This window comes from Orycteropus afer, unplaced genomic scaffold, assembly GCF_000298275.1.
Source record: "Orycteropus afer afer isolate SDZICR_OR568_19922 unplaced genomic scaffold, OryAfe1.0 scaffold00059, whole genome shotgun sequence".
Classification (NCBI taxonomy): domain Eukaryota; kingdom Metazoa; phylum Chordata; class Mammalia; order Tubulidentata; family Orycteropodidae; genus Orycteropus; species Orycteropus afer.
This window is the reverse complement of record NW_006921646.1, coordinates 8,911,864-8,938,543: the sequence shown is the minus strand read 5'-3', so window position 1 is coordinate 8,938,543 and position 26,680 is coordinate 8,911,864. Positions and strand designations below refer to the sequence as shown.

At 48.9% G+C, this 26,680-nt stretch overlaps 1 protein-coding gene across 1 annotated transcript in view; it reads left to right on the top strand.

Annotated features, from left to right (window-relative positions):
- KCNK5 (potassium two pore domain channel subfamily K member 5) overlaps positions 1–26,050 on the top strand; it is a 48,272-nt gene extending 22,222 nt beyond the window's left edge. Inside the window, exons 2-5 of the mRNA XM_007939423.2 lie at positions 19,934–20,045; positions 21,520–21,686; positions 21,928–22,096; positions 25,179–26,050. Of these exons, the coding sequence (XP_007937614.1) occupies positions 19,934–20,045; positions 21,520–21,686; positions 21,928–22,096; positions 25,179–26,050 (1,320 nt within the window). The remainder of the gene's footprint in view (positions 1–19,933; positions 20,046–21,519; positions 21,687–21,927; positions 22,097–25,178) is intronic.
- The last annotated feature ends 630 nt before the right edge of the window (positions 26,051–26,680 follow it).

Below are 26,680 nucleotides of genomic sequence, written 5' to 3'. Positions count from 1 at the left end.
GTACAGCCCACAGTCTGTGCTTGTGTCTGGGAGTCTGAGGCCTAGGGAGTATGTACTTTAAGGTGAAACGTCCCTTGCATCTCATCCAGCAGTTTCTTGTTTGTGGGGAATTGGTCTTAGCTGTTGACCTTAGTTGTGACTCTGTCCTCCTGTGGGGTTTAAGTCTGGGGCTTAGGAGCTGTTTTGGCGGAAGACTCCCCTGCCCCACAAAGAGTACCATCTATCCCCAGATGCCCGTGCTGGTTGGCGTGTAGTTTCATGTACAATTTATTCCAGTGAGGATGGAGGCCAGCTGTTGTCTGTCTCCAGCCGGAGACTGAACCAAAGGAAATGGGCTTGGACTGCAGCCGGAGGGATTTAGGTTCAAGTCAGATAATAAGGAAGGATTTTGTGACAGGTGGCTGCCCTCAGGAGGATCCTGTGGGGAGCTTGGTTCTGAGGGGTGGGGTGAGCTCATACTTACGGCCATTGGCGGAGGAGAAGATGTTCTCGGACAAGTTCCTTCAGTGCCAGGCTTGGGAAGGAAGAGGTGGTTAGTTTATAATAGGCAGTAATGTTATTTCATGGGATAGAAGCTCAGCTGCCCGACCCAGTGCAGGATTACTACCTAGCCAAGTGCCCCTTGGGTTTTTTTTTTTTTTTTTAATTAATGAAGAGGTTTGCAGTTTAGCCACTTGTTCATTATAGTAAATGGGCAGGCTCAATAGTACTTTGTCTCCAGATGGCACAACCATTGAATATGCTCACCTGCTAACTGAAAGGTTGGCTGATCAAGTCCACCCAGAGATGCCTTGGAAGAAAGGCCTGGTGATTTGTCCACTTTTGAAAAACAGCCATTGACCCTATGGGGCATACTTCTCCTCAGACACATACAAGGTTGCCATGCGTTTGAATCACTCATTGGCAACTGTTTTTCATAATCCTTTATCATCAGAACCCCAGCCTTCAAGGACGAGCAGTTATTTATTACCCTGTCAGCAGCCACAGGTGAAGGGAGAGGGGAGGGGAGGAAGCGGAGGTTCTTTCTTGAGTTGGGAAGAGTTTGCTGGGTGGCTTGGGCATTCCAAGGTAGAGTGGGTGTTAGTCACAACTCTTCTCTCAAGGGCATAGGTATAACCAGGAGGGATGAATATGGCAGGAGTTGGCAGGTTTCTTCCCATGGAGGTGGGAATATGGTCTGGGGGTATTGGCAGTGGAGCCTTGTCCTCAGAACCCCATGAGAGGGGTGCTCCAGGCAGGCTGCTCTATCTAAAGGAGCATGGCTGGCAGCCACCAGGTCACAAGAGAGCTGCGTGGAACACGGTATTCTTCCTTCCCACTGCTTGTTGTTGTTATGTGCCATTGATCGGACCTGACTCATAGCGACCCCTCCTTGGGTTTCTGAGGCAATATCACTATGGAAGTAGATTGCCCAACCTTCCTTCCGAGGAGTGGCTGGTGGGTTTGAGCCATCATGCACCGGAATACCTGTGCCCTCAATCTTGAAATCCCTCCTCAGCCCCCGCCCCTACTCAACTCCTTCCTCCTTTCTCTGGAATTCTGATGACTCCAAAGTCCACAGTGGAGCTGACTCACCAGGGTCTCAGACCTCCAGGGGCTTTGACCCTGAAGAGGGTGGGTAGAGCAGAAGAGAAGAAGAACATAGGAAGCACAGAGCCATTGACCCAACCTGTGCCCACCCTTGCCAAGGGTGCCCACCTCATCCAGCAGAGGTGGGAGCCCACCTAAATATAACCCCAGCACCCACAGCCATGCCCTGGAAGGAGTGATTGGTGGAGGCATAATTCTTGGAGATGCATTCATTCATTCATTTAGCAGATATTTACTGAGCCCCTACTGCTGCTGCTAGGTTCTGTTCTGGGATTGAGGACTAAGAAATGAATAAGGTCTCAGCCTTCAGACTGCATAGAGCAGACCCGCTTACACCAGTCAGGGAGATAAAGAGCAAACCAGATAAGCAATTTTATACTAGAAGGGCATGTTCAATGAACTAAGAGGCTGGACTATGACAGGATATTTAGTGATTTAGATAGGGAGGGAGGGAGCCATGTGGCTAACTGGGGGGAGTGTCCCTAGCAAAGGGAAACCAAAACCAAAACCAAACCCAGTGCCATTGAGTCGATTCTGACTCATAGCGACCCCCAGTGGGTTTCCGAGGTGGTAAATCTTTACGGAAGTAGATTGCCCCATCTTCCTTTTTCAGAGCTGCTGGTGGGCTTGAACTGTCAACCCTCTGGTTAGCAGTCAAATAAGCAAAGGGAAGGCACATACAATGGCTCAGATTGCTCCTAGCAAGAAGTAGAGGAGAGCTGCAGAGCCAGGGTGGACTCTGTTCCAAGCCCTGATCATCCCAAGTGGTGTTGGACAGGGAAGAGGGGCATTGCTTTCAACAACTACCCCAGCTCTCAACTCTGCAGCCCTGGACACAGCTCTGGAGGGTCTGTGCAACAGCGCAGCTCCTCAGAACAGGTGTCACCCTGAGGCCACTGATCAACATGTGAAGTAACAATATTGTTGTTAGCCGCCATTGAGTGGGCCCCCTGGTTCATTGCAACTCTGTGCACAAGGGCAAAACATTGACAGGTCCTGAGCCATACCCTTGATTGGTTGGGCACCAGAGTGTTGGTACCCATGGGGTTTTCACTGGCTGATATTTAGAAGTAGGTCACCAGGCCTTTCTTCTTAGTCTGCCTTAGTCTGGAAGCTCTGCTGGAACTTGTTCAGCCTCATAGCAATACACGAGCCTCCACTGACAGACAGGTGGTGGCTGCTCATGAGGTGCACTAGCCGAGAATCAAAATGTGGTCTCCCATATGAATGGTGAGAGTTCTACCACCGAACCACGCTTTACTTCCTATATCCTGCACTAGAACTCAATGAGACCACAGCATTCTCCTGATGCCAAAAGTCAAGCTCAGAGAGGTGACTGGATGTGCCCCAGGTAGCCAGCTGGCAACTGACGGAGCCTAATTGGAACCCAGGTGTGTCTGCTTCAAAGCCTGGGCCTTTCCCTTTCTGCCCCTGTGCTTCTCAGGAGGGCCCCAGACTCAACGTTTGTAAAGTCTGGTGGGCATATTTTGAAGTGGCTCAATCATTTCAGCTTGTGTTTCCAGGCTGCCTTCCAGGCCTGGACTTGGGAGGAGGGGAGCTGGGCTGACGGTGAGCCAGATCTTCCTCAGGTCATCATCCAAGTTGGGGAGATGGCAAGTCAGCAGTTCTTGTGGCCTGCTCGGAGGACTGTTTTTAGAAACCGTGAGTGGCTGATGATTCTCGTGTTTGCTCCTAACACCCTCTCGCAAGGTTGGGGTCAGTCTAAGTAAGAAGCATCTCTAGGGTCTGCTGGGGAGCATAAGCGTACTCCAATCCTAAATAATGTAGCCAAGATTAGATTCGTAGATATGACTAGCACAGCCCTTTTATAGCTCTGTCACCTGTCACCTATATCTATGTGTCATTGTCCCTCCTCTGCTCTGGTTGACATTTCTCAGTTGGGTTCTTGGATGAGAGTCAGGGGACTTCTGGCCGGTTCTGCTTTGTCATCAGCTGGCTGTGTGATTTCACTGTGTCACTACCCCTCTTTGATCAGTTTCCTCACCAGGCAGTGTTTCATTCTGTTGTTGCTTTGAGTTGAAACTGACTCGACAGCACCTTAATGACAACCATATCTATTTTGTCTGCCTTCCTATAGGTCCTTGTGTCTCAGACAAGATTGTGGCCAGGGAAGTTAGTGCTGAGAGGTGCTTGAGTCTGGGGTTATGAGGAGGAGAAAGATGCTGGCTCAAGGCTGTCCTTAACCTTGTCATGGAAGAAGAGGGTGGGGCTCAGAGTGACTTGCCAGCTTGCCTGAAGCCAGGAGCCAAATCCTGTGCAGGGCCCTCTCCTCAGAGCCCCCTAGCCCACCATGGGAAGACCCCTTGTTCCCACTGACCACATCCCCGTGGGGAAGCAGGGGAGGCTGCTCTGCCCATTTGGCGTGTATGACGTGCACAAGGAGTCCTCACTGAAACAGTATTCTGCCCTCAAGTTGTCAACCCACTAGTAAGGGAGACACCTCTTGACGTGAGGGCAGAGAGATGTCTGATACCCCTAAGATCTGGATTGGGGGTGTGCAGGAAGTGAGCCAAAACCAGCTCTCAGGCTCTAGGAACTGATAACATCCCACATAATAACATCCCACTGATAACATCCCAGGCAGGTCCCAGGCCTGGCCAGTGGTTGTGAGCTGGGGCTGGAGAAGCTGCAGGTGTGTGAGGGGTGTGTCTCTTGTCATTTCACCTGCCTGGAAATCCCATTCTCCCCTGAGCCTCTCAGAAGATGAGGTGGGGGCTGGGGATGGATTTGAGAACATAGTTCCAGAGGGTTCTCTGGTGTATATGTTTGGGAGGGAAGGAGATTCTTTCCTACCCTTCCAGGGCCAGCTCCCAGGCAGCCATGCACAGAGATTTCCAGTCTGACTCAGCTCTCCAGGTGCCCGGGAGCGCTCGCCTGACCCCTCCAGCCCCTTCCCTGTTTGCTTTAGCACACCCTGCCGCCCTCCCAGGTCAGCCATCACTCCAAAGCTCTGCCTGGGCTCGCTCTCATGGGAGGGGTGTCTGGCTGCTGGGGATTACCGTTCCAGCCTGAGAACAATGAGGACAGGGTCACCTGCCTTGTTTTCTTTGTCCTTCCAAAGCATGGACAGGGCTCCCGGGCCTGTGAAAGTCGGAAACCCTGAGATTTCTGCTGAAAATGCGCTCACATCTGGCACAGGAGCGAGCGTGAGACCTAGCAGCACCTCTGGGCTCTGAACAGGCTGCTGAGAGATGGTTCAGGACAGGAGGGTGTGGGGGAAGTGGAGAAAGGAAACTCAAAGGTGGACAAGAGGACAGTCATCACATACACTGACGCCAGGGGGTGGGGTGGAGAAGGAACAGGGCCCAGCATGGGAAGGACATGTTCCCTAACAAGGAGGATGGTTTAGGTCTAAGGCAGTGGTTTTCAAACTTGGCTCTATAATATCAGAATCAACTTGGAAGTTTCTGAGGATCCCAATTCCCAGGCCACACTCTAGACCACTTCTTTTGAACTCTGGGGATAGGCCCCAGGCATGAGTGTTTTTTCACCCTCGCCCAGTCAAAGTTAAGAGGCTGTCGTATAGTGTTCCACTAAGGTATGTATCACCATTCATCTATCAGTTTGTCAGATTGGAGTGGCTTGCATGTTGCTGTGATGCTGGAAGCTATGCCACCAGTATTTCAAATACCAGCAGGGTTACCCATGGTGAACAGGCTTCAGCAGAGCTTCTAGACTAAAACAGACTGGGAGGAAAGGCTTGGTATTCTATTTCTGAATATCAGCCAGTGAAAACCTTATAGATCATAACAGAATATTGTCTGATACAGGGCTGGAAGATGAGCCCCCTGGATTGGAAGGTGCTACACAATAGCCACAACAATGGACTAACCGTAACAATGATCATGAGAATGGCACAGGACCAGGCAGCAGACCGTTCTGTTATATATAAGGTGGCTATGAGTCAGAGCTGACTCAGTGGCAATCTACAACAACAACAAAGTGTAAGGTGAGGGTGAGGGGTTAGTGTACCACTTTCCACTTTACCCAGTGTGGTTGTCAGGGTTTGGGGGGCTTGGGGGTTTGATCTAGGTGACCAGCAGTGCAAGGTCACTATGGGCACATGGGAATTTTTTTTTAACATGCAGGCTTTCTTCCCATGACACGATGGGGCATGTTCTGGCTGGCGGGCCCAGGCCCTGAGGAGGGAAGGCAGGCCATGCTAGCACTGAGCACACTGCTTTAGGGCCAAAGAGGAGTGTACATGCTGAGGCACCATCTCTCCAGCCTGCAGCAGGCTCTGTGGGAAACGCAGGAAGGAAGCAAGCAAGTGTGAGCGAGCCTGGGAAGAGCTCCTGACACGTGTGGTGTGGCTTGGGGGCTCCAAAAGGAGCTGCAGTTTAGGGCAGTGAGCTGAGTCCTGGGAGCTGAATCCAGAGAATGAGCCAAAGCTGTGTGTTCTCCTGTGTGCAGAGGGTAAGGGTGTGCTGAAGGGCTTGGAAGACATGCTTATGGGAGGAGAAAAGTGTGAATTTTAGGGAGGTGTCACCTGCTCAGGCAAGAAAAACAGTTGCCCTCCAGTCATCTCAGACTTATGACAGCCCTATGTGTGTCAGAGTGGAACTGGGTTTCAATGGCTGATTTTTGAAAGTAGATCACCTGCCTTTTTTCCAAGATGCCGCTGGGTAGACTCAAACCTCCAACTTTCTGGTAAGCAGTCGAATGTATTAACCATTTGCACCTTCCAGAAACCCCAATATAATCTTGCTCAGACAGAGACCTCAATGATCTCAGTCTAACCTCCTCCTTTTACAGAGGAGGAAATGGGTAGAGAAATGAAGGTTTCTTGAGAATCTCAATAATTGACCAAGTTGAGCTAGGACCTGGTTTACAGACCCTACATTGACATCCTACCACACCAATCTCCAACAATTTATTTGTCCTTCTCTCTTTTTCTTCTGGGGAGGGATACACACACACACACCCATGTCTATATATGTGTATATATAAGTACTGTATTTTGGTATTGGAGCAAATCTGAAAATACAGATAAGCAAGACAGAATGGCACCAACTTTGCAATAGCCCCTATTCTATCTCAGCCGAGACTGTGGCCCTGCCCCCTCAAGTCCCCTGCCTCTGCTCCCAGAGACACCTGTTTCTCCTCTGAGAGAGACAAACAGAGCCAGGGCAGGCTGGGCCTACAGGTGGCACAGGTATCAGGGTGGCACCCATTGGGCCTGTGCCAATCCCTTGCCCATAAACTAGCTTCAAGCCACACCTTGGTCACTTGGGCTGGGGCAAGAAGGCAATGAGAAAATACCTAGAATTCCTTCTCCCTCCCCTGGCATACTCCCAGTCCTATACCTTTTTGTAAACTTTGGGGCCTTTGGCTTGAAGATAGAAGGCTGAGCTCTGTCTTTACCCCTCCACACACAACACCCACCATTCTCCATTCAGTAGTGGCTGCACTAGAATCATCTGTGGAGCTCCTTGAAATCCCAGTGCTCAGATCAGCTGCACAGTATGATGGGAGGAGGTTGGACATCAGTATGAATCTCCCAGATGATTCCATTTGTGCATCCGTGGTTATCTAAGGTCCCCAAGGATTCTCTGAGTGACACAAATAGGTACTGTGCCCTGCTGTTAATTGAAAGGTTGAAGGCTCAAGTTCTCCTAGAGGTGCCTTGGAAGAAAGGCCTGCCAATCGATTTCTGCAAAATGAGCCATTGAAACTGACAGAGCACGGTTCTACCCAGATAACACATGGAATCAATTGACAGCAACTGGTTCAGATTTTTTGGTAAGGTCCTCACAAAGCCCTCAGTGTCCTTATCACAAAATAATCTTTGCCCCCTGGCTACCAGTTGATTTAGCAAATTCAGTTTTAAATTTTCTCGTCTGCCTTGGGGAATAAGTGTTGCTGTTGAGATCCTTTGATATGCTAACACACCCAATGAGACTATCAGATTGAGGGATACTAGATAGAGAGGCTGTGCAAACAAGCCCTGGCCTCTAGACCCCTGGTGGTCAGAGAGCTGCAGGGAGACATGCGAGTCCCTATCCCTAGGTCTTGAGGCCCTCTCCCTCTTTCTCCTCCTCATAAATTCATGGCTTTAGAAAATTCAACAACCATTATACTGAACAAGCCCAATCTGCAAATGTTTGCCTGAAGAGTGTCTGTGATTACTAATCTCCCCTTCTGGGTGCCCTGCTCAGAACTCCCCCACCTTTGGGGGTGCCTTGTGAGAGGCTGGGTTTCCTTGTTAGAGACTTAGATGGACAGACAGACATGGGCTCACAGGGAGAGCACAGCCACTGGGCAGGTGGTGGTTTGCTACCTTGCAAAGCTGTCACAGGCTGTGGCTTCGGGCAGGGCTTTGAACCGGTTTGTTCTGGTTCGACCCCAGCTGAGAATTTGGTCTTCCGACTCTAGGTGTACTGAATCAGGATGTACGTCTTACAGCAAGATCCCCAGGTGGTTCCTTAGGTATTCATAGCTTGTTAAAATAAAGAATGAACCAGTTCAAAGCCCTGGCTGCAGGCAGTTAGGAGGGAAGTTGAGACTGGTTCAGATGAAGCCAGGGGGAAGCCATTGGCTCAACCTGTGCCTCCCCAGGGGAGCACAGGAGAGGAACTCGTGTGGAAGCCTGCCCAACTAGCCTGATTGAATGGGAAGCTCTTCAGGGTAGCTGGGAGCCCCTGGGTGATAGAGGACAGGAGAGAAGGGCACTTCGAAGGATGGGCTGGGACATCATCTTGGAAGTGTTGGGTGTGCCTCTCTGTTATTGCTTGCTGTCCATGCTTCCATCAGAGAGCTTTAACCCCCTGTTCCCAGGTCCCCTGACCCCTCCTCTTTGGGGGCCTGGGACCACCTGCAGAGCCATGGTCCCCCTCTATGTCTGAGAAGTCACCACGTGGCCTAAGGAAGTAGTTTGATCAGATTTAGAATGGTTAGTTTTCGTTGTTAACACAAGACGTGATGGGAAGAGGTGGCAGGAGATATGAGGAAGGTTGGGGACAGTGTCTCTGGTTCTCCCCAGTGCTGTCCTCCAGGTGCAGGGAATTAACCCCCACCCTTCCTCTGCCCTTTTCCAGGACATGCTATTCCCTCTGACTTAACTGGGCGTAGAGGTCTTTCCTCCTGGGTCTCTCCTCGCCACAGGGCTTGGTTTCCTCATTGACACACACACAGGGTTTCAGAATACTGACCGAAGATACACAGATTCTGTGCTTTCTGTTTCCTAGATACTTTTCATCTACTCCGAGTAGGTGTTATTTTTGGCAGAGGCTGGGAGGCTAACTGATTTACCCATTGTTTTGCTGCAAGCAATTGGGAGACCTCCCTTTGGATTCAGACTTCTCTCAGCCTGCTGTGTCCGTGAGTCATACTATGTGGTTGAGAGCACAGGGTCTGGAGTTGGAGAAGTGGCCCTTTCACTTTTTTGGATTTGATTCTAGATAGACAGCTCAACCTGGGCCTCTGTGGCCTTGGTGCAAAGTAGGATTGTAAAGATTCAGTGAGGAAAGTGCCTGGCTTGTAGTAAAAAGTCAATGTTGAATTTATATTCCTTTTCCCACTTGCAGCACCTCTAGCACTGGAGAGCCTCTAGAGGATAGGTCTCCCCTCCCCATAGAAAGGACAACCCCTGTGGTCACCTCAAGGGTCCTCTCCCAGAGCCACTGCTGTTCCCTCTGCTATATGGCACCCCCTTTCTTGGGGCTCTTACCTGCTGCCCGTATCTTGCCCTGTCCCCTACCCGTGGCCTCTTTTCCTCCTTCGAAGCTCAGGCCCCCAGGTGTCTTGGCGCCCGTCCCTCTGTTCTCAGACTGGAAACCACCCCCCCCCCCGCCAACCCAGTTGGATATTGTGGTTCCAGCAGCCCCTTTATCCATCCCCAGCCCCTGCCAGCCCCACAGTGTCCAGACTGTTGATGGGATCTGCCTCTATTCTTCCTGTGCTCAGTGGTTGAAAGCCTCCACCTTATTGCTGATGAATTTTAGTTAACACCCAAACTGTGGAGTGATTTTGTAGTGGCAAGGCATTAGAGAATGAGCTTTGGCTAGTTTTCTCAGTGCCCTCAAAGGAAATCAAGCCCAGAGAATAGACCCTGAATCGTTTTGACTTATTTATTCACTCATTTAACAAATCTGTGTTGAGTACCTTCTGTGTGTCATGTAGTGTTCTAGACTCTGGAAATACAGCAGTGGAGGAAATTTTTTTAAAAAAGAGCAGATAACTAAGAGGCAACTACTGGTCTCTCCCTCTCTGGAGCAAAGAAGAGTGAAGAAAATCAGACACATGGGAAGAATTAGTCCAAAGGACTAACAGGCCACATGAACCTCAGCCACCATGACCCTGAGACCAGAAGAACTAGATGGTGCCCACCTACCACTAATGACTGCTCTGAAAGGGATCACATTAGAAGGTCCTGGATAGAGTAGGAGAAAAACGTGGAACGAAACTCAAAATCATAACAAAGACAAGGCTCACTGATCTGATAAAGACTGGTAGAACCCCTGAGATTATGGCCCCTAGTCACCCTTCAAACCTGGACCCAAACTCACCCCCCTGGCTCAGCTTGAAGCCAAACAATAGACTGGTCTATAAGGTGAACAATAACACCAGGGAGGTAGCACATCTTAGAACAACCAACCATTTGAGATAAAAAAAAAAAAAAAAAAAGGCAGCATTTGCCCAGGGACAAAATTCAGAAGGCAGGAAGGGACAGGAAAGAAGGACAAATGTAACTGGGAAACACAGGGAAGAAGTGAGATGAGCACCATTACATTGTAGGGCTTCCAATCAGTAGCATGAAACAAATTATGTATAAATTATTGAATGGAAAACTGATTTGCTCTGTGAACCTTCACCAAAATCACAATAAAAATTTTAAATAAAAATACAAGAGCATTAAGAGTCCCTGCCCTCCTGGAGCTTACATTCTAGGGAAATATCTGCATTCCATGGAGTTTTGGTGGCAAAATAGTTAAAGCAGGAGCTCTGGTAGTGTAGTGCCTAAAGCATTTGACTGCTAATTCAAATCCACCAGCCACTCCTCAGAATGAAGGTTGGGCAATCTACTTCCACAGTGATACCGCCTTGGAAACCCAAGGAGGGGTCACTATGAGTCGGATCCGACTCCACAGCAGTGAGTTTGGTTTTTGGTTTTAATGATTAAAGCATTTAGCTACTAAGCCAAAAGGTCTGTGGTTCGAACCACCAGCCACTCCACAGGAAAAAGATGAGGCAGTCTGCTTCCATAAAGACTTAACAGCTCTGGAAACCCTATGGGGCAGTTCTACTCTGTCCCTAAAAAGGTTGTGATGAATCAGAATCGACTCGATGGCAGTGGTTTGGTTTTTATCTGCATTCCTGTGGATATTTCCTTTGCAGTTGCCTGAGAAGTTGGCTTTCTAGACCTAGCTCCACTCCTTATAGGTTCCCTCTTCCTTCCCATCTACGGATAGCCACCTACAGATAATGCTATGGTCAAGAGCAAGACTGCCTGAGTTCACATCCCAGCTCCACTACTGATGAGTTGTATGATCTTTGGCAAGTTTTTTAACCTCAGTGCCTGTTTCTTCATCTGTAAAATGCTGTTGTTGTTGTGTGCTGTTGAGTCGATTCAGATTCATAGTGACTGTATAGGACAGAGGAGAACTGCCTCATAGGATTTCCTAGGTTAAAATTTTTACAGAAGCACATTACCAGGTCTTTTCTCCCAGAGACCCACTGGTGGGCTTGAACCACCAACTTTTGGTTAGCAGCTGAGCACTTAATCATTGTTTCACCAGGGCTCCTTATCTACAAAACGGTTAATAATAGTACCTATTTTAATGTTAGGAGCTCTGGTAGCGTAGTGCCTAAGGCACCTGACTGCTAACCAGAAGGCTGGCGGTTCAACCCAGCCACTCCTCAGAAGGAAGATGGGGCAATCTACTTCTGTAGTGATACTGCCTCAGAAACCCAAGGAGGGATCGCTGTGAGTTGAGTCTGACTCGACGGCACATAACAATAACAATTTTAATGTTGGGAAGATTGAGTGAGCTTAAGTGCTTAAATGAGTGCCTGTCATATAAGTGCTCAAATATTAACTGTTATACTTGTCTGTAAAGTAAGAACTAATCAGCCATGCTTCTCCCACCTGAGAAGGTGGCTGGAAGGGCCAGGTAAGAAGAATGATGAGGTTTTTTTCATACTGTACTGCCAAAAACCCACTGCTGTCAAGTCAGTTCTGACTTATAGACCCTATTAGAGTAGAACTGCCCATAGGGTTTCCAAGGCTGTAAATCTTTGTGGAAATAAACTGCTTCTTTCTCCCAGAGAGCAGCTGGTAGATTCAAACCACCAGCCTTTTGGTTAGCATCTGAATGCTTTAACCACTGTACCATCAGAGATCCTTTCTATAATGCCAAGGATCATGCATATACGAAGATTAGCCCTGTTTCCCCTTCCAGACCACAGGGGCCAAGTTAGATGGTGTGAATGAAGAGTGGATGCAGGCCAGGTTTGTCTGCTGCACCATCAACAACCTGAGGGTCCAGTAGAGGCTAGAATCAAGGTGCACTCTGAAGGTTGCATCCTGCAGGAAGAGCAGGAAGGAGTTCTTTGATCATGAGTGATGTCTACAATGGGGGCTGGAGTCATGGTAAGGATAGCTCTGTAGGTGTCACATTTCTGATTCCCAAGACAGACTAACATCCTGACTGGTTTCTCCCATCCCAACCCAGCACGGGAAGGCCCTACCTCAGCTCCACCTGCCCATTCTGAAGGCTGGTGGTGTGTCCAAAGCCCTGGATCTGCCCTCTCAGCACTTGCCCACTTGTCAGGATGAGTCTCTCCAGGAAGGGGACAACACCTGGCAGCTGAAGCCTTGGATCTATGGGGGATGAGGAAGAGGCTGGGAACCCAGGCTGTGTGGGCAACAAGAGCCCAGGTTGTCAGAAGCTCAGTGCAAGAGCATGGTTTGTGCTCTTCAGCTAGAGATGCCAGACTTGGGTCAGAGTGGATGGGCCCTGTTTTTTCAGCTGGTGGGAAGGGGTGGAAGTCTGCACAGGCCTCCTTCCTGTGGCATTTATGGGGAGAAGGGGTAGGATAACAGCAGTAGGGACCAGATGAGCCTGGGTTCCAGTCCTGGCTTCATCACTTCCAGCAATATGACCTTGGGCTACTTACTTAACCTCTCTAAGCCTTAAATCCTCATCTGCAAAAGGGAAAAATTTTACTATCTGTCCAGCAGGGTCTGTCCTCATTAAATGAGTTAAGAGCATGTAAAGTGCTTAGCCCAACACTTGGCGCACAATAAGCCCTCATAAATCACAGCTGCTTTATTATGAGGGTGATGAAGAGAGGAACTGTATTCCGTCCCCAAACAAGATCCAGGCCTGGCTGTGTGTAGATTCCCCCTCTCCCATCGCTCTCCAGGCTTGTATGGAAAATGAAAATATTGTCTTCTGTAAGTTTAGGAGCCAAGTTAAAGAATCCTGTGGGTGAACAGGGGCCGCCTCCTCCCGTGAAAGCTGTTTCCCTAACCCTGAGGACAGGACACCTTGTCTACCCGGGTGTTTGCCTGGCTCCCTCATGCTCCTCCCTCTAACCCAGGGGTGACCTTAGTCCTGGGTCAGCCCCTGTGTTCTGGGACACATTTTAGAGGCCTGAGTGATGCTGACCATAACCAGTGAGGCGTCCCAACCAGAACCACAGCTGAACATGGTAGGAAGAAGGGAAGAGCCATTCTGAATTCACCTCTGGACCTCAGCTCCCAGAGCCTGACAGAGTCATAGGAAGAGTCAGCAGGTAATCAGTGTAAATGCCCACAGAGGGGCCCTTGACACACAGCAGCACTGAATTACTAGCTCCCTCCCGTAACGAGCTCTGATGGCATAGTGCCTAAGGCACTTGACTGCTAACTAGAAGGTTGGTGGTTCAAACCCACCAGCCATTCTACAGAAGGAAGACTGGGCAATCAACTTCCCTAAAGCTTTACCACCTCAGAAAGCCAAAAGGGGTTGCTATGAGTCAGAATTGGCTCGATGGCAGTAAGTTTGTTTTGTTTTGCTTTTTGTTTTTGTTTTCCCCTTAGCATGCTAGTCCAGCTGCTTTGGGGGGAACCCTAAGCCTACACGGGGCAACAGCAAGGGGTGCAGAGGGAGCCCAGGGCAGGCAGAGCAGTGAAGGGCAGCAAGTGGGGAGTTCCGCTGAATCAGAATCAGGGTAGAAAAACCTTACCCCATCCTGCCACTTAACCTCTCTCACTTTGCTGACTTGACCAGTGGGTGACTGCTGCAACTGGGATGTCGTAAGGACCAGTGATGCTTCCAGCCTTGGGAGGCTAGGGGGCTCTTGGGAATACCCCCTTTGCCTGCTCCTTGCAAAGGCAAACTAGGCAGGGTGAAGGGTGGGAAGCTAGCCTTCTCTACCTCTTAAAGGTCCTTGCCTTCCTAGGCTCTCCAGTGACCCTGTTTGCCCAGCTGTTGTGTTTGATGTCTGGTTGTTAACTGCTGTTGAGTAGGACCCTGATTCATGTTGACCTTATGCACAGTGGAACAGAACACTGCGCCATCCCCATGATTGGCTGTGGATCAGACCATTGTGATCCTTAGAGTTCTTGTGGTTGATTTTTGGAAGCAGATTACCACAACTTTCTTCCTAGTCTCTCTTAGTCTGAAAACTCTGCTGAAAGCTGCTCAGTATCCTAGCAGCATGCAGGCCTCCACTGACAGACAGGTGGTAGTTTTGCATGAGGTGCACTGGCCAGGAATTGAACCTGTGTCTCCCACATGGAAGTGAGAAGTCTACTACTGAACCATCAGTGCCCCCTGATGTCTCCTTAACTAACTGCCATTGATACGATTCCAAGTCACAGCCACCTGCATTGCGTTACCAAGGCTGTAATCTATGGAAGGCGCTCTGGTGGTGCAGTGCCTAAAGCATTTGACCGCTAACCAAAAGGCTGGTGGGTTTGAACTCCTGGGAAGTAAGATTGGGCAATCTACTTCCATAGAGATACTGCCTCGGAAACCCAAGGAGGGATCACTATGAGTCAAATTGACTCGACTCAAAGGCAGTGAGTTGGTTAGTTGTTGGAATCTGTACAGAAATAGATTGCCTTATTTCCCTCCCAAGGAGCAGCTAGTGAATTTGAACCACTGATCATCTGGTTAGCAGCCAAAATATCTTACCCACTATGCCACCAGAGCTCCTTGATATCTCCTTGATGCCATGGATTGATTCTGACTCACAGCGACCCCCACTGGATTTCCCAGGTGGTAAATCTTTACAGAAGTAGACTGCCCCATGTTCCTTCCACAGAGTGGCTGATGGGTTTGAACCACCAACCTTGGTTGGCAGTCAAATGCCATAGGCACTATGCCACCAGAGCTCCTTTGATGTCTCCTTGTTGTTGTTATGTACCGTCGAGTCGGACCTGACTCATAGCGACCCCTCTTTGGGTTTCCGAGGTGGTATCACTACAGAGGTAGATTGCCCAACCTTCCTTCCAAGGAGTGGCTGGTGGGTTTGAACTGCTAGCCTTCTGGTTAGCAGTCAAGTGCCTTAGGCACTACATGTCTCCTTGTGTTGTTGTTGTTGTTTGCCATTGAGTCAGACCGGACTCATAGCGACCCCTCCTTGGGTTTCCGAGGCAGTATCACTATGGAAGTAGATTGCCCAATCTTTCTTCTGAGGAGTGGCTGGTGGGTTTGAACTACCAGCCTTCTGGTTAGCAGTCAAATGCCTTAGGCACTATGCTATCAGAGCTCCTACATGTCTCCTTAGCACATATTAAATAGATTCCCAAATCTCAGACTACCTTTATCAAGCCAGTGTCTCTCAGTGGGAGTGTATTGGCATTGTGGGTGGAGTTGTAAATTCCAGAGCATTAAGCATCCTTGAACTTTGCCCATCCAGTGCCATCCGTGCTTATAAAATCCACTAGAGTAAATGTATGGTGAGGACGTAGGTATTGTCTATGCACTGTGCTTTTCCAAGTGCCTAAAGCGGTGCCTTATACCATTTTAGTGTTGTTGAATGAATTGTGACAATGAAAAAACTCCCCTCAGGTGGAACCCTTCCAGAGGGCGCTATTATCTCCAGTTGAGAATTCCTGATGAGTGATGGTTTACTTTGGTCTAACTGTATCAATTATTGGAAATTTATTACTGCAAAAGACAGTCCATTCTGTGGTAACTTATTGTCATAAAAAGCCACCCTTCTCTCCTCTTGGACCATGGCCAGTTGGTTAACATATCGTGTAAAGTCTGACACCCAGAATGGAACAGGGTGTGTGGCCTGACCCTGCAGAGAACAATGGGATTGGTACCTCCCCACCCTGGATAGATAGATATGGCCTTGACACCGCCTGAGATTGTATTTACTTTTCTTCATGCATCCACCCTAATGTTTGCTGGTTCATGGTCAGCTAAAACCCAAAGACGTTCCCCTTAGATATTATACCAGTCTTTTCCAATCGAAAATGTAAAAACTCATTGCCAGCTAGTTGATTCTGATTTATGGTGGCCTCGTTAAGAGTAGAACTGATCCATAGCATCTTGTTGGCTGTAATCTTTGTGTCTTCCATGCTACCTCTGGGTGGGTTCAAACTAACAGTAATCAAACACAAACCATTTTCACCAATGAGGGACTTACCCAAAGTGTAGAATATGAAATTTGAAACTACGTCCATATCTTGTTAGTTTTGGCCCATTGTTGCAGTCCAAATGATTTTGAGTCTTCATACACTGTTAGCTATCTTCCCATGCCATACCTATCTCCAATATTACATTGTCTGCACATTTGATTGGTAAGCCATTGATGTCCTCACTGTGTTGTTGATTAAAATATTGAAGAGGCCAGGCTTTTGGCAATATAATAGAGACTCCAGTTAAGACTGATAATGATCAGTACTCCTTGAGGTTGTTTGTCTTTGAATGGACCCAGTTAATTCTAACTCCACCCCACAGTTCTTTCTTGTCCACATAAATATCTTCAAGCCCATCAGTAAGCTGCCTTGCTGAAATCTAGATTGACTTTATTCCACAAAACTTCAAGGCTTTGCAACCCCACTGGAAAAGGAGATCCATTTAGCTGAGCATGACTTGTTCTTGGTGAACACATGCTAGCTTCTAGTGCCCACCACTTGCTTTTCTGAATGTTCCAAATATTTTGTTATCCTCCTTTGGAAGTTTGCAAGAGTTGGGTTTGCTTTCCAAGTTTCTAGAATCTACCCTTTCCTTTTTTGTGAAAATATGACCACTTGTCTCCTGACATCTTTTCCTGTTGTCCAGGATTCCATAAAGAGGACCAGCAGTAGTGCTGCAGTCTCACCCCTAGGTTCTTTCTCTGGGCAGTGATGCAGTCAGTGCCTGGGTAAAGTGTTCCTGTATGATCTTTCCATCTAACTTGGGCACAGACCCTAACAATTAGGATTTACCCGTGGCAGCTGAAGATTGATATTGGTGATACTAAAGGTGGAAGCCGAAGGGGAGTGAGTGGTTCTGCGTCATCTGCCATCTGTTTAACATTAACAGACAGGGCGCTCGGACTTATTGATTCTCTTGCTTTGAACATAGATTTAGTTTTTTTTTTTTAACCTCTGGATGGTTGTTAGCGTGTGTTTGAGCTCTCCTGTTGGCCTGTTGATATCTAAATGTCTTCTGGTTATTTCATATTTAAGTGGCTTGCCCAGCTAGATAGTGAGCTCTCTGTGGACAAGGCACATCTTGGGCAGAGTTGAATCCAACCTTCTTCTCTTTCTACTTTCACATACTCCACAGCCTTCAGAGAAGTGCTCTTGAAATGCCAAGAGGAAGCAGGGGAATGAGTGGTGGGGCCTGTCAGACACACATGTCATCATGGAAAATTCTTTATAAGAGTATGCATATCCATTTACACAGGCCCCACTGCTGCTTCTACAAACTGCACATTCCTGCAGAACAACCCACCCTTTTCCTTTTTTCCCACCAAATGTCAGTCATGCTTTGGGTGGGTGAGAAATACTGTTTTCTGTCTCCCTCCCATTTCCATCGCTCACTCCTCTGTTCTTCTCCTTCGGTCCTTTTGTTGGATTTTTATAGGGAATATGGCTGAGTTTCTGGTCTCTGAACTTGGATGCCCCAGCCTGGGGTCCTCCTGGAGACAGGATGCCAGGTTTAGAAGTCAACCCCAGCCCTTTCTTGTGGGGCTTCTGCGGTTCAGGCTCCTAGCAGCCTCTAAGTTCCACTAGTAGATTGGGATGAATGGCAGGCAGAGCTGAAGGATGGAGTAGAAACAGGGTCTGGCCACATGAAACAGGTTTGGCAACAGTTTGTGTCCTATGAAGGAGCCACGGTGGTGCAGTGGTTAAGCATGCAGCTGGTAACTGAAAGGTCAGTGGTTTGAACCCAACTGATAGGGAGTGTTCCCTGGGGCTGATAAAGCCTCTCCTGGGGCCTCCCAGTGGACTCTACCAGGTGGCCTTTTACCTGCTGCCCATAGTCCCTAGGAGCTTATTGGGACTGATAACATGACTTTGAATTACCTGGAAATACACATGCCACCTTCCAATGATCTGTCTCTGCTTAGCCCAGAGCAGAGAGAGAAAGGGATCCAAGGAAGAGAGGGAAAGGGAGGCTACAGGAGGAGAGAGTAGGTTAGAGTCCTAGGCATGGGGCAAAGGAGGACCAACCAGTTTATTTTTAAGGCTTCAGAAGACAAATCCAAGAGGTCACTGAGCTGACCTTAACAGATAACCTGATAGTGGTGATAAAGGGTATATGGGAGTCCTTCCCAGGGCAACCTCCACCCCCCCAAAAAAAAACCCACCTTATTTTTGTTGTTGAGAATATAGACAGCAGAACATACACCAGTTCAACAGTTTCTACATGTATAATTCAATGACCTTGATTACATTCTTCAAGTTATGCAACAATTCTCACCCTCCTTTTCCAAGTTGTTCCTTTCCTGTTAACTCCCTAAGTTTCTTACCTAATCTTTCGAGTTGCTGTTGTCAGTTTGGTCCCATATAGATAGGTCTTAAAAGAGCCCAATGTTCAAGGCAGATATTCTTTCCTTAACTAAAAGCTAAACTATTGTTTGATTTAAAGACTTAAGGAGATATTTTTACTTTAATGTTTCAGGTTTAAAGATTATCTCAGGGCAATTATTTTGGAATTTCATCCAGCCTCAGTGGCTCCAGAAAGTCTGGACTCCATGAATTTTAGGATCTGTTCAGCATATTCCCCCTTTTGATCAGAAATCTTCTGTAGAAACTTTGATCATAAAGTTCAGTAATGGTAGCCAAGATCATCTACTTCTTCCAGAGCAAACTTGAACAGGCTGCTAGGTGGGGGCATATGGTTATATGGGTTTTCCAATGTGTTTGTGTCACACTTCGGGTGGGGGGGAAATGGTTGGAGGAGGCAGAGGGCCACTCTGAGTCCAGGTATATCACCCCTGCAGAATAGCTAGTGCTGTGGTTCTTAGTATTGTCTGGGGACCAGTAGCATTAGCATCACCTTGGAACTTGTTGGGAATGCCAGGTCTTGGGGCCCAGCAGTCAGCTGTTAACCCTCCAGGTGATTCTGGTATATGCTAATGCTAGTAAGCCTGAGAAACAATAGCTCAGTGATTAAGTGGATAGACTCTGGCTGCCAGATTGCTTGGGTGTGCATCCTCACCAGCTGTGTAACCTCAGGCAAATCACTTAACCTCTCTGATCCTCTATGTTGTCAACTATAAAAGAGACAATAACTACCACCCTGTTATTATGATGATTAAGTGAGAACACTTGTAAGCAGTTTAATACAGTGCTACCACTTAGAAAACATCTGTTAGTTTGGCTCAGAACTGACATTCATTTTCTGTTTCTTTCTTTATTTTATTGTGCTTTAGGTACAAGTTTACAGAGCAGAGTTTATTTTACATTCAACATTTCATGTACATTTGGTTTCACTCCCCAGTTACTGTCCCCAACCCTAACCCACTCTCCTCCCCTCCCTGCCCCTGCCATGCTCCTCATAGTTATGTACTCCTCTGTGTCCTACATTTCCTCCATGCGAATGTTGCCCCTCTGGTTCCCTGTGGTCGATTGTTCCAAGGGATGCATCTCCATAGAGTATGTGGGTACGTCACCCTGGGTTGAGTGGTCTGCATGTACTGTTTACTGTTGGGCCAAGAGTGAGCCCCTGGGAGTGAGTTTTATTCCAGGCCCAAAGTGTATCCCAGGACCATAGCATTGGGGGTCCCACCAGAATCCATCCAACCAGTAATTCTGGTCCTTATTGTGTTTTTGGATTTTGTTCCACGTTTTTCCTCTCCCTCTATCCAGTTTTGATCCTTTCCCAAGTGGTTGGCATTGGTAGCCGGGCACCTTCTAGTTCTGGTCTTCATTCTCTGTTTCTAGGTAGTATCTGATGCTGCAGGACAGGGAGTGGCCATCACAGGGAACCAGACCTTCAACAACTGGAACTGGCCCAACGCAGTCATTTTCGCAGCCACAGTCATCACCACCATCGGTAAGTTTGTCTGGTCTGTGTCTGTCAGGTGGCTTTGCTCCTTTAAGGCTCACATTATGGCCAGAGTCCCCCTAATAGCGCTCCTAGGACCCTCAGGATACCCATTAGTCCTGTCCTAACTCCAAAGAACATCATAGGGGCCTAGCTGTGGCCACTCAGACTTATGGATTAAAGTCAGGCAAATTGTCATCAGTCATTTTGACACTTCTCTGGGATTTAGTAAATCCTTGGTGACTGGCCATGCCTGGAAGACTGTTTCTATGAGTCTAGAAACAGAGACACAACCAAGGCCGCTGCAGGAGGTGGAACAGATTGCTCATTGCATAAACCCCACCCATACTTGCTTACCAAGCTAGGTATCTTATTATAGTTATCTTAAGAAACCACCCCAGAAGTTAGTTGCCTAAAACAACAATTGATTATTCTTTTTCCCATTCTGTGGGTTGACTGGCTTCCACTGGTCAGTTCTTGCTCAGGCCTCTCATGTGGTCAAGTGGCAGCTGGGACTACAGTTATGTGAAAGCCCAGCTGGCTGGATATCCAGATTCTTCAGTCACATGTCTGACAGTTGATGCTGGCTGTTGGCTGAGATCTCATCTGGGAATGAAAATTACAGTGCCTCCACAGGGCCTCCATGCGTGGCTTGAGCATCTCACAGTAAGGCGGCTGGGTTCCAAGAGGGAGGATTCCACGAGCAAGCATTTCAAAAGATCAAGGGAGAAGCAGCAAGATTTCTTAGACCTAACCTTCACAGCCTCATTTCTGCTACATCTATTGGTCAGGCAAGCCATTAAAGCCAACCTAGATTCAAAGGGAGGGGCTGAGACTCCACCTTGATGTGCACAGCAGTGTGCATGCGTCAGAAGGGAAGGTGCTTAGAACAGCCATCTTGGAAATCCTCTACTGCAGGGCATTTTTGTGCAATGGTGCCATATGGACTAGTGCAAAACCTAATGAGAGAGGCATAATCCCTGCCCTTAGGGAGCTCCCAGTCCGCTGGAGGAACCACAGTCCATGCATCATAATTGCAACAAATGATCATATGATCACAGTGTGCTCAAGGGAAATGGCATTACTTAAGTATGGCTTGGAGTCCTTGGGGTAGTGCAAATGGTTAATGCACTCAGCTGCTAACTGATTGGTTGTGTGTTTGAGTCCACCCAGAGGCACCTTGGAAGGAAAGCCTAGTAGCAATCAGCCGTTGGAAACCCTATAGAGCACAGTTGACTCACATGGGGTTGCCATGCATTAGAGTCAACTTGATGGTGACTGGTGTGGTATATGTAAGTGTGACTTAGAGAATGGTCTCCCTTGAGCTGAGTGTGGGGAGGGCAGTTAGAGGAGGCAGAGGGCCACTCATTCCGGGTACATTACCACTGTAGTGGCTCTGTTCTCATTCCCACCCACCTCACTTTATTTCTTTCCTACAAAGACCCTTCTTTTTGGCCTCACTTTCTCCCTCCTCTTTCCTCAGGCTATGGCAACGTGGCCCCCAAGACCCCCGCTGGACGCCTCTTCTGCATTTTCTATGGTCTCTTCGGGGTGCCACTCTGCCTGACATGGATCAGCGCCCTGGGCAAGTTCTTTGGGGGACGTGCCAAAAGACTTGGCCAGTTCCTCACCAAGAGAGGTGTGAGCCTGGTATGTCCACTACCCTAGGCAGTGGGTAGAGATAGGGGGGCTGGGGCTGGTGATGGGTGGAATAGGAAGGATCTAAGAGTTGGTCAGGGGTGTTAGGGAGGGCAGCACGAGGGCAGTTTCTAGACCCCCAGCCCTCCTGTATCAGGCTGAAAGCACCCCCCCCCCTTTTCTGAGTATCACCCCGGCTGGGCTTCTCTAGTGTCTACCCTGTTGTCTGATTTGGCCTCCTTGCCCCCACCAGCGGAAAGCACAGATCACATGCACAGCCATCTTCATTGTGTGGGGCGTCCTGGTCCACCTGGTGATCCCGCCCTTTGTCTTCATGGTGACGGAGGAGTGGGACTACATCGAAGGTCTCTACTACTCCTTCATTACCATCTCCACCATTGGTTTCGGTGACTTCGTGGCTGGTGAGTCCCTGCCCTCTCCCCGTTCCTTTGCCTCTCACCTCCTTGTTTCTGCTTCTCCTCTCCAATTCCAATTCAGCTGCTGTTTACTGGGGACCCCAGTAGATGTTCATTGTTCTAGATACTCCCCCCCAGTGGGATCTGCATCCCACCCTGCCAGTTGCAAGGGGAAACTGAGGCATAGGAATGGCAAAAGAATCTTTTTTCTGTAACTCGCTTTCTTGAATGTGGCTTTTCCCATCCTCCCCTCTTTTCACTCCTGTATGTGGAGCTTTAGTCAATCTTCTGCCTACGGCATTTGTAGGTGTTTTCCATGAGCCAAGCCAGGTCCCTTGCCTGTCACAGAGCACCTTCCATCCTTCTAGAGCCTGTCCTCTGCAGGCTTGGCTCAGAGATCCGAAACTTTGCTCTTGCCACAGGCAGTTTAAAGACAAGGAAGGCCTTCTCCCAAGCTGCCCTGCCCCCTTCACCCCAACACTCCCTCCCACTCCTCCCTACATAATCCAGGGAGACGATAAGATTCTTTGGCCCTTTGTCTGACCACCTGCAGCCTGCCCTAGCCACTTGTGCCTGTGGCCTGCATAGCATCTTGGCTTTTACTCTTCTAGACACCCCATTTGGCTGCACTGATCTAGCCTTTGTTCCCTCCAAGCCTGCTGCCCTGCCCATTTGACCTCCTCCTCTCTTCCAGGGACCTCTAGTCCCTGCCACCCTCCCCTTTGGGGCCAGGAAGAGGTCACTACCCTTCTGCCTTGGTGCAAGGAATGCTGGGAGGGGATGGCTGAGTAGGTGGGAGGAGCAGGAAAGAGGCACTCCACTGAGCCTGGCAAATCTAGGCCTGCTCTCCTGAGAGATAAATTTAGTCCCAGGCACAAGCCTGCCATTGTCTAGTCCTTGGGGCCCAGAGTAGGGTAAGGAGACACATTTTGTGTTGGGGGGAATATAGTAGTGTATTTAATGATGTCATCCTAGCTCCAGTAAGACACCACACTTCTGTGCCTCAGTTTCCTCATCTATAAAATTGTTCAAAATAATAGAACCGACCTCACAGGATGGTAGAAAATTAAATGAGTTACTATTTATTTTAGTTTTTTCATGCTGCAATAACAGGAAAGTTGGGCAGTCTGCTTCCGTAGTGATACTGCCTTGGAAACCCAAGGAGGGGTCACTATGAGTCGGGTCTGACTAGATGGCACATAACAACAACAACAACATAACAGAACTACTACAAGTAGGTGGCTTTAAACGAAAAACCAAACTCACTGCTGTTGAGTCAAATCTAACTCATAGCAACCCCTCCTTGGGTTTCTGAGTCAGGATCTCTACTAAAGTAGATTGCCCAATCTTCCTTCCCAGGAGTGGCTGATGGGTTTGAACCACCAGCCTTCTGGTTAGCAGTTAGATGCCTTAGGCATTGTGCCAGAACAGAAGCTTATTTTCTCACAGTGGAGGAGGCTAGAAGCCCGAACCTAGAACACCAGCTCTAGGGGAAGGCTCTCTCTGTCACCTCTAGGGGAAAATCCTTCTGCTTCTCTAGCGTTCTTCTTGTAAGTGCTCCTTGGAGATGTCCACTTGACATTTTATCTTCCCCTGTTGCTTCTGTGCATAATCTTCTTTCCTAGCTCAAAAGTGGTTGGCTTTAAACAAACCCTGTACCCATATGGTCTCATTAACATAACAAAGAAAACTCTATTCCCTGTTGGGATTATATCTACAAATATGTTGTTGTTATGTCCCAGCGAGTGGGACGGACTCATAGTGACCCCTCCTTGGATTGCTGAGGCAGTATCACTGCAGAAATAGATTGCTCAACCTTCCTTCTAAGAAGTGGCTGGTGGGTTTGAACTGCCAGCCTTCTGGTTAGCGGTCAGAGGGGTTAGGATTTACAACACATATTTTGTGGGGACATAATTCAATACATTACACTCTTCATGAGTGGTGAGGGTAGGGTCTGTCGTTATCACACTCTGCTGATGATCACCTCTCAGATCACCTCCAGTCTGAGGGAAGAGAAACAGTCTTTGCATTTGAGGAACCTCTAATCTGATGAAGATATAGTCCATTCCGAGTGTGAGGGAAGAGATAGGATACAGATTACAAAAGACGTAATGATGAAAATCAACATGCCTGTAAGTGTAAAATTAAAAAAGAAAACTCAAATAATCCTAGAGTGTAGAAAAGCAGTCGGCCATGTTGAGGGTTAACCTGACAAGGCTCCCTGAAGCAGGCCTCAGGAGCCCGGCTGTGGAGGAGAGGAATGGAGAGTGGGCAGGGCCCTCTAGGCCTAGAGGGGAGAAGGCAGAAACAGGAAGTCAAGGAGGCAGACCAGACCTTTGAGAAGAAAAAGGCAGTTCTCAGTATTTCCTGTCAGGACCAGTGCTGGCTTCATAGATAATCTTGGTCTTTCTGCCTCCATCTTGGTGGCTTTTCCTATCGGGGAACTCCCCTTCCCAGAGGCAAGCAGAAGGAAAGAAGGGGCACCTGCCACAATGGTTGCTCACTCCCCATTTACTGATGGAGTCTTGATAGAAACCAGCCCTAATTGTGGACTCCACCGAGAAGTGCCTGGCGGGGGGTGGAGGGAGTGAGAAAGTCAGCTGCCCCAGTCACCAGCCTCATATTAAACCAGAGTCCATCTCCAGCTCTGAGCATGTCTCCAGTATCCCCTCACTTGATTTCCATCCTGCTTTTTAACTGATATGTAACAAAAAAGTGTACAAAACAGATAAGGTGCAGTATATTTTTTGAGTGCATGTTGATTGTATTACCAACCCCCAAGAAAACCTTCCTTAGTATTCCTCTCCTTGTTCCCAGGGGTAACCACTCTCTTGACTTTTTTAGTTGGGGAAACAGGCTCAGAGACAGATTAGGGTCTGGGGTAGGGGCACAAGTGTCTAGGGCAAGGTCCTTCAGGATGCTGGGGGTAGTCCTGGGTCTAGAACAGGCCTCCTTCCCCTCGCTGCATCCCTTTTCTGTGTTCTGTCTCTATTACACCCACTTTTGGATAACACAGCTTTGGCCTTTGTGTGTTTCTGGGTCCCTGTTGACCCTTTCATGACCCTCTGGCCTTTCTGTCCTCCTGTAGGTGTGAACCCTGAGGCCAACTACCACGCTCTCTATCGGTACTTTGTGGAGCTCTGGATCTATCTGGGGCTGGCCTGGCTGTCCCTCTTTGTCAACTGGAAGGTCAGCATGTTTGTGGAAGTCCACAAAGCCATTAAGAAGCGGCGGCGACGGCGGAAGGAGTCCTTTGAGAGCTCCCCACACTCCAAAAAGACCCTGCAGATGACAGGGAATGCGGCCTCTAAGGATGTCAACATCTTCAGCTTTCTCTCCAAAAAGGAGGAGACCTACAATGACCTCATCAAGCAGATTGGGAAGAAGGCAATGAAGACGAGCGGGGGTGGGGAAAGGGTCCCGGGGCCCGGACCAGGGCTGGGACCTCCAGGGGGTGGGCTACCAGCCCTCCCTGCCTCCTTGGCCCCGCTGGTGATCTACTCCAAGAACCGCGTGCCCAGCTTAGAAGAGGTGTCACAGACACTCAGGAGCAAAGGCCATGTGTCAAGGCCCTCCAGTGAGGAGGCTGGGGCGGGCTGCCCGATGGATGGCTCCCCAACCCCTGAGGTGTTTATAAACCAGCTGGACCGAATCAGTGAAGAGGGCGAGCTGTGGGATGCCCAGGACTACCACCCACTCATATTCCAGAATGCCAATATCACCTTTGTGAGTGAGGAGGCTGGCCTCTCAGACGAGGAGACTTCTAAATCTTCACTGGAAGACAACCTGGCTGTGGAGGAGCAGCCCCAGGAGGAGGCTGAGGCTGAGGCGCCCCTGCACCTAGGCGAGTTCCACTCCTCAGACGAGTCAACCTTCACCAGCACCGAGTCTGAGCTCTCTGTGCCTTACGAACAGCTTATGAACGAGTACAATAAGGCAAACAGCCCCAAAGGCACATGAGGCAGGCCCGGCTCCCCACCCCACAGTTGATGGCTTCTTCCCCCTCACCCTGGGGTGTCCTTTGATGGCTGGGACCCCGGCCCCTGGTGGGGGGACAGCCTTGAAACTGGGAGTGGGGGGCCAGGGGCCTTCTTTACCTTCCCTCCCCTCTAGCTATATGCCCAAGACAAAACCTCTGTTCTACAGCTGAACAAGTACCAGCAGTGGGACTCATTTGTCCTGAGTATTGCTAGGTCCTCTGATGGTTCTAAGATGTCTTTGGTTGACTGGGCAGGTGGGCAAGACTGGCCCTGTGGAGGCCTGCACACAACTGCATGGGTCATTCGGTTGATCATGTCACACGGTTCTCCTAGGCAGAGGAGATTGGCCACCAATGTTTAATGAGCTCCTTCTGTGTGTCTAGAACTGAACTAGGCATTCTGGAAAGGGGGAGGAAAGTATGAGGCCTGAGTCCTGCCTTTGTAAGCTCTAAAGTGTTTGGCGAGGTGCAGTACAGTGTGGGGAGTGGGACATTCGAGGGACCACAGGAGTGGTGGAATCCAGGGCTGGGCATATCCCACCTCCTCTGCCTCACCACCCCAGATCTTGGTAGGGAAGAAACTGCCTGGGGACAGGAATGAGTGGGCAGGT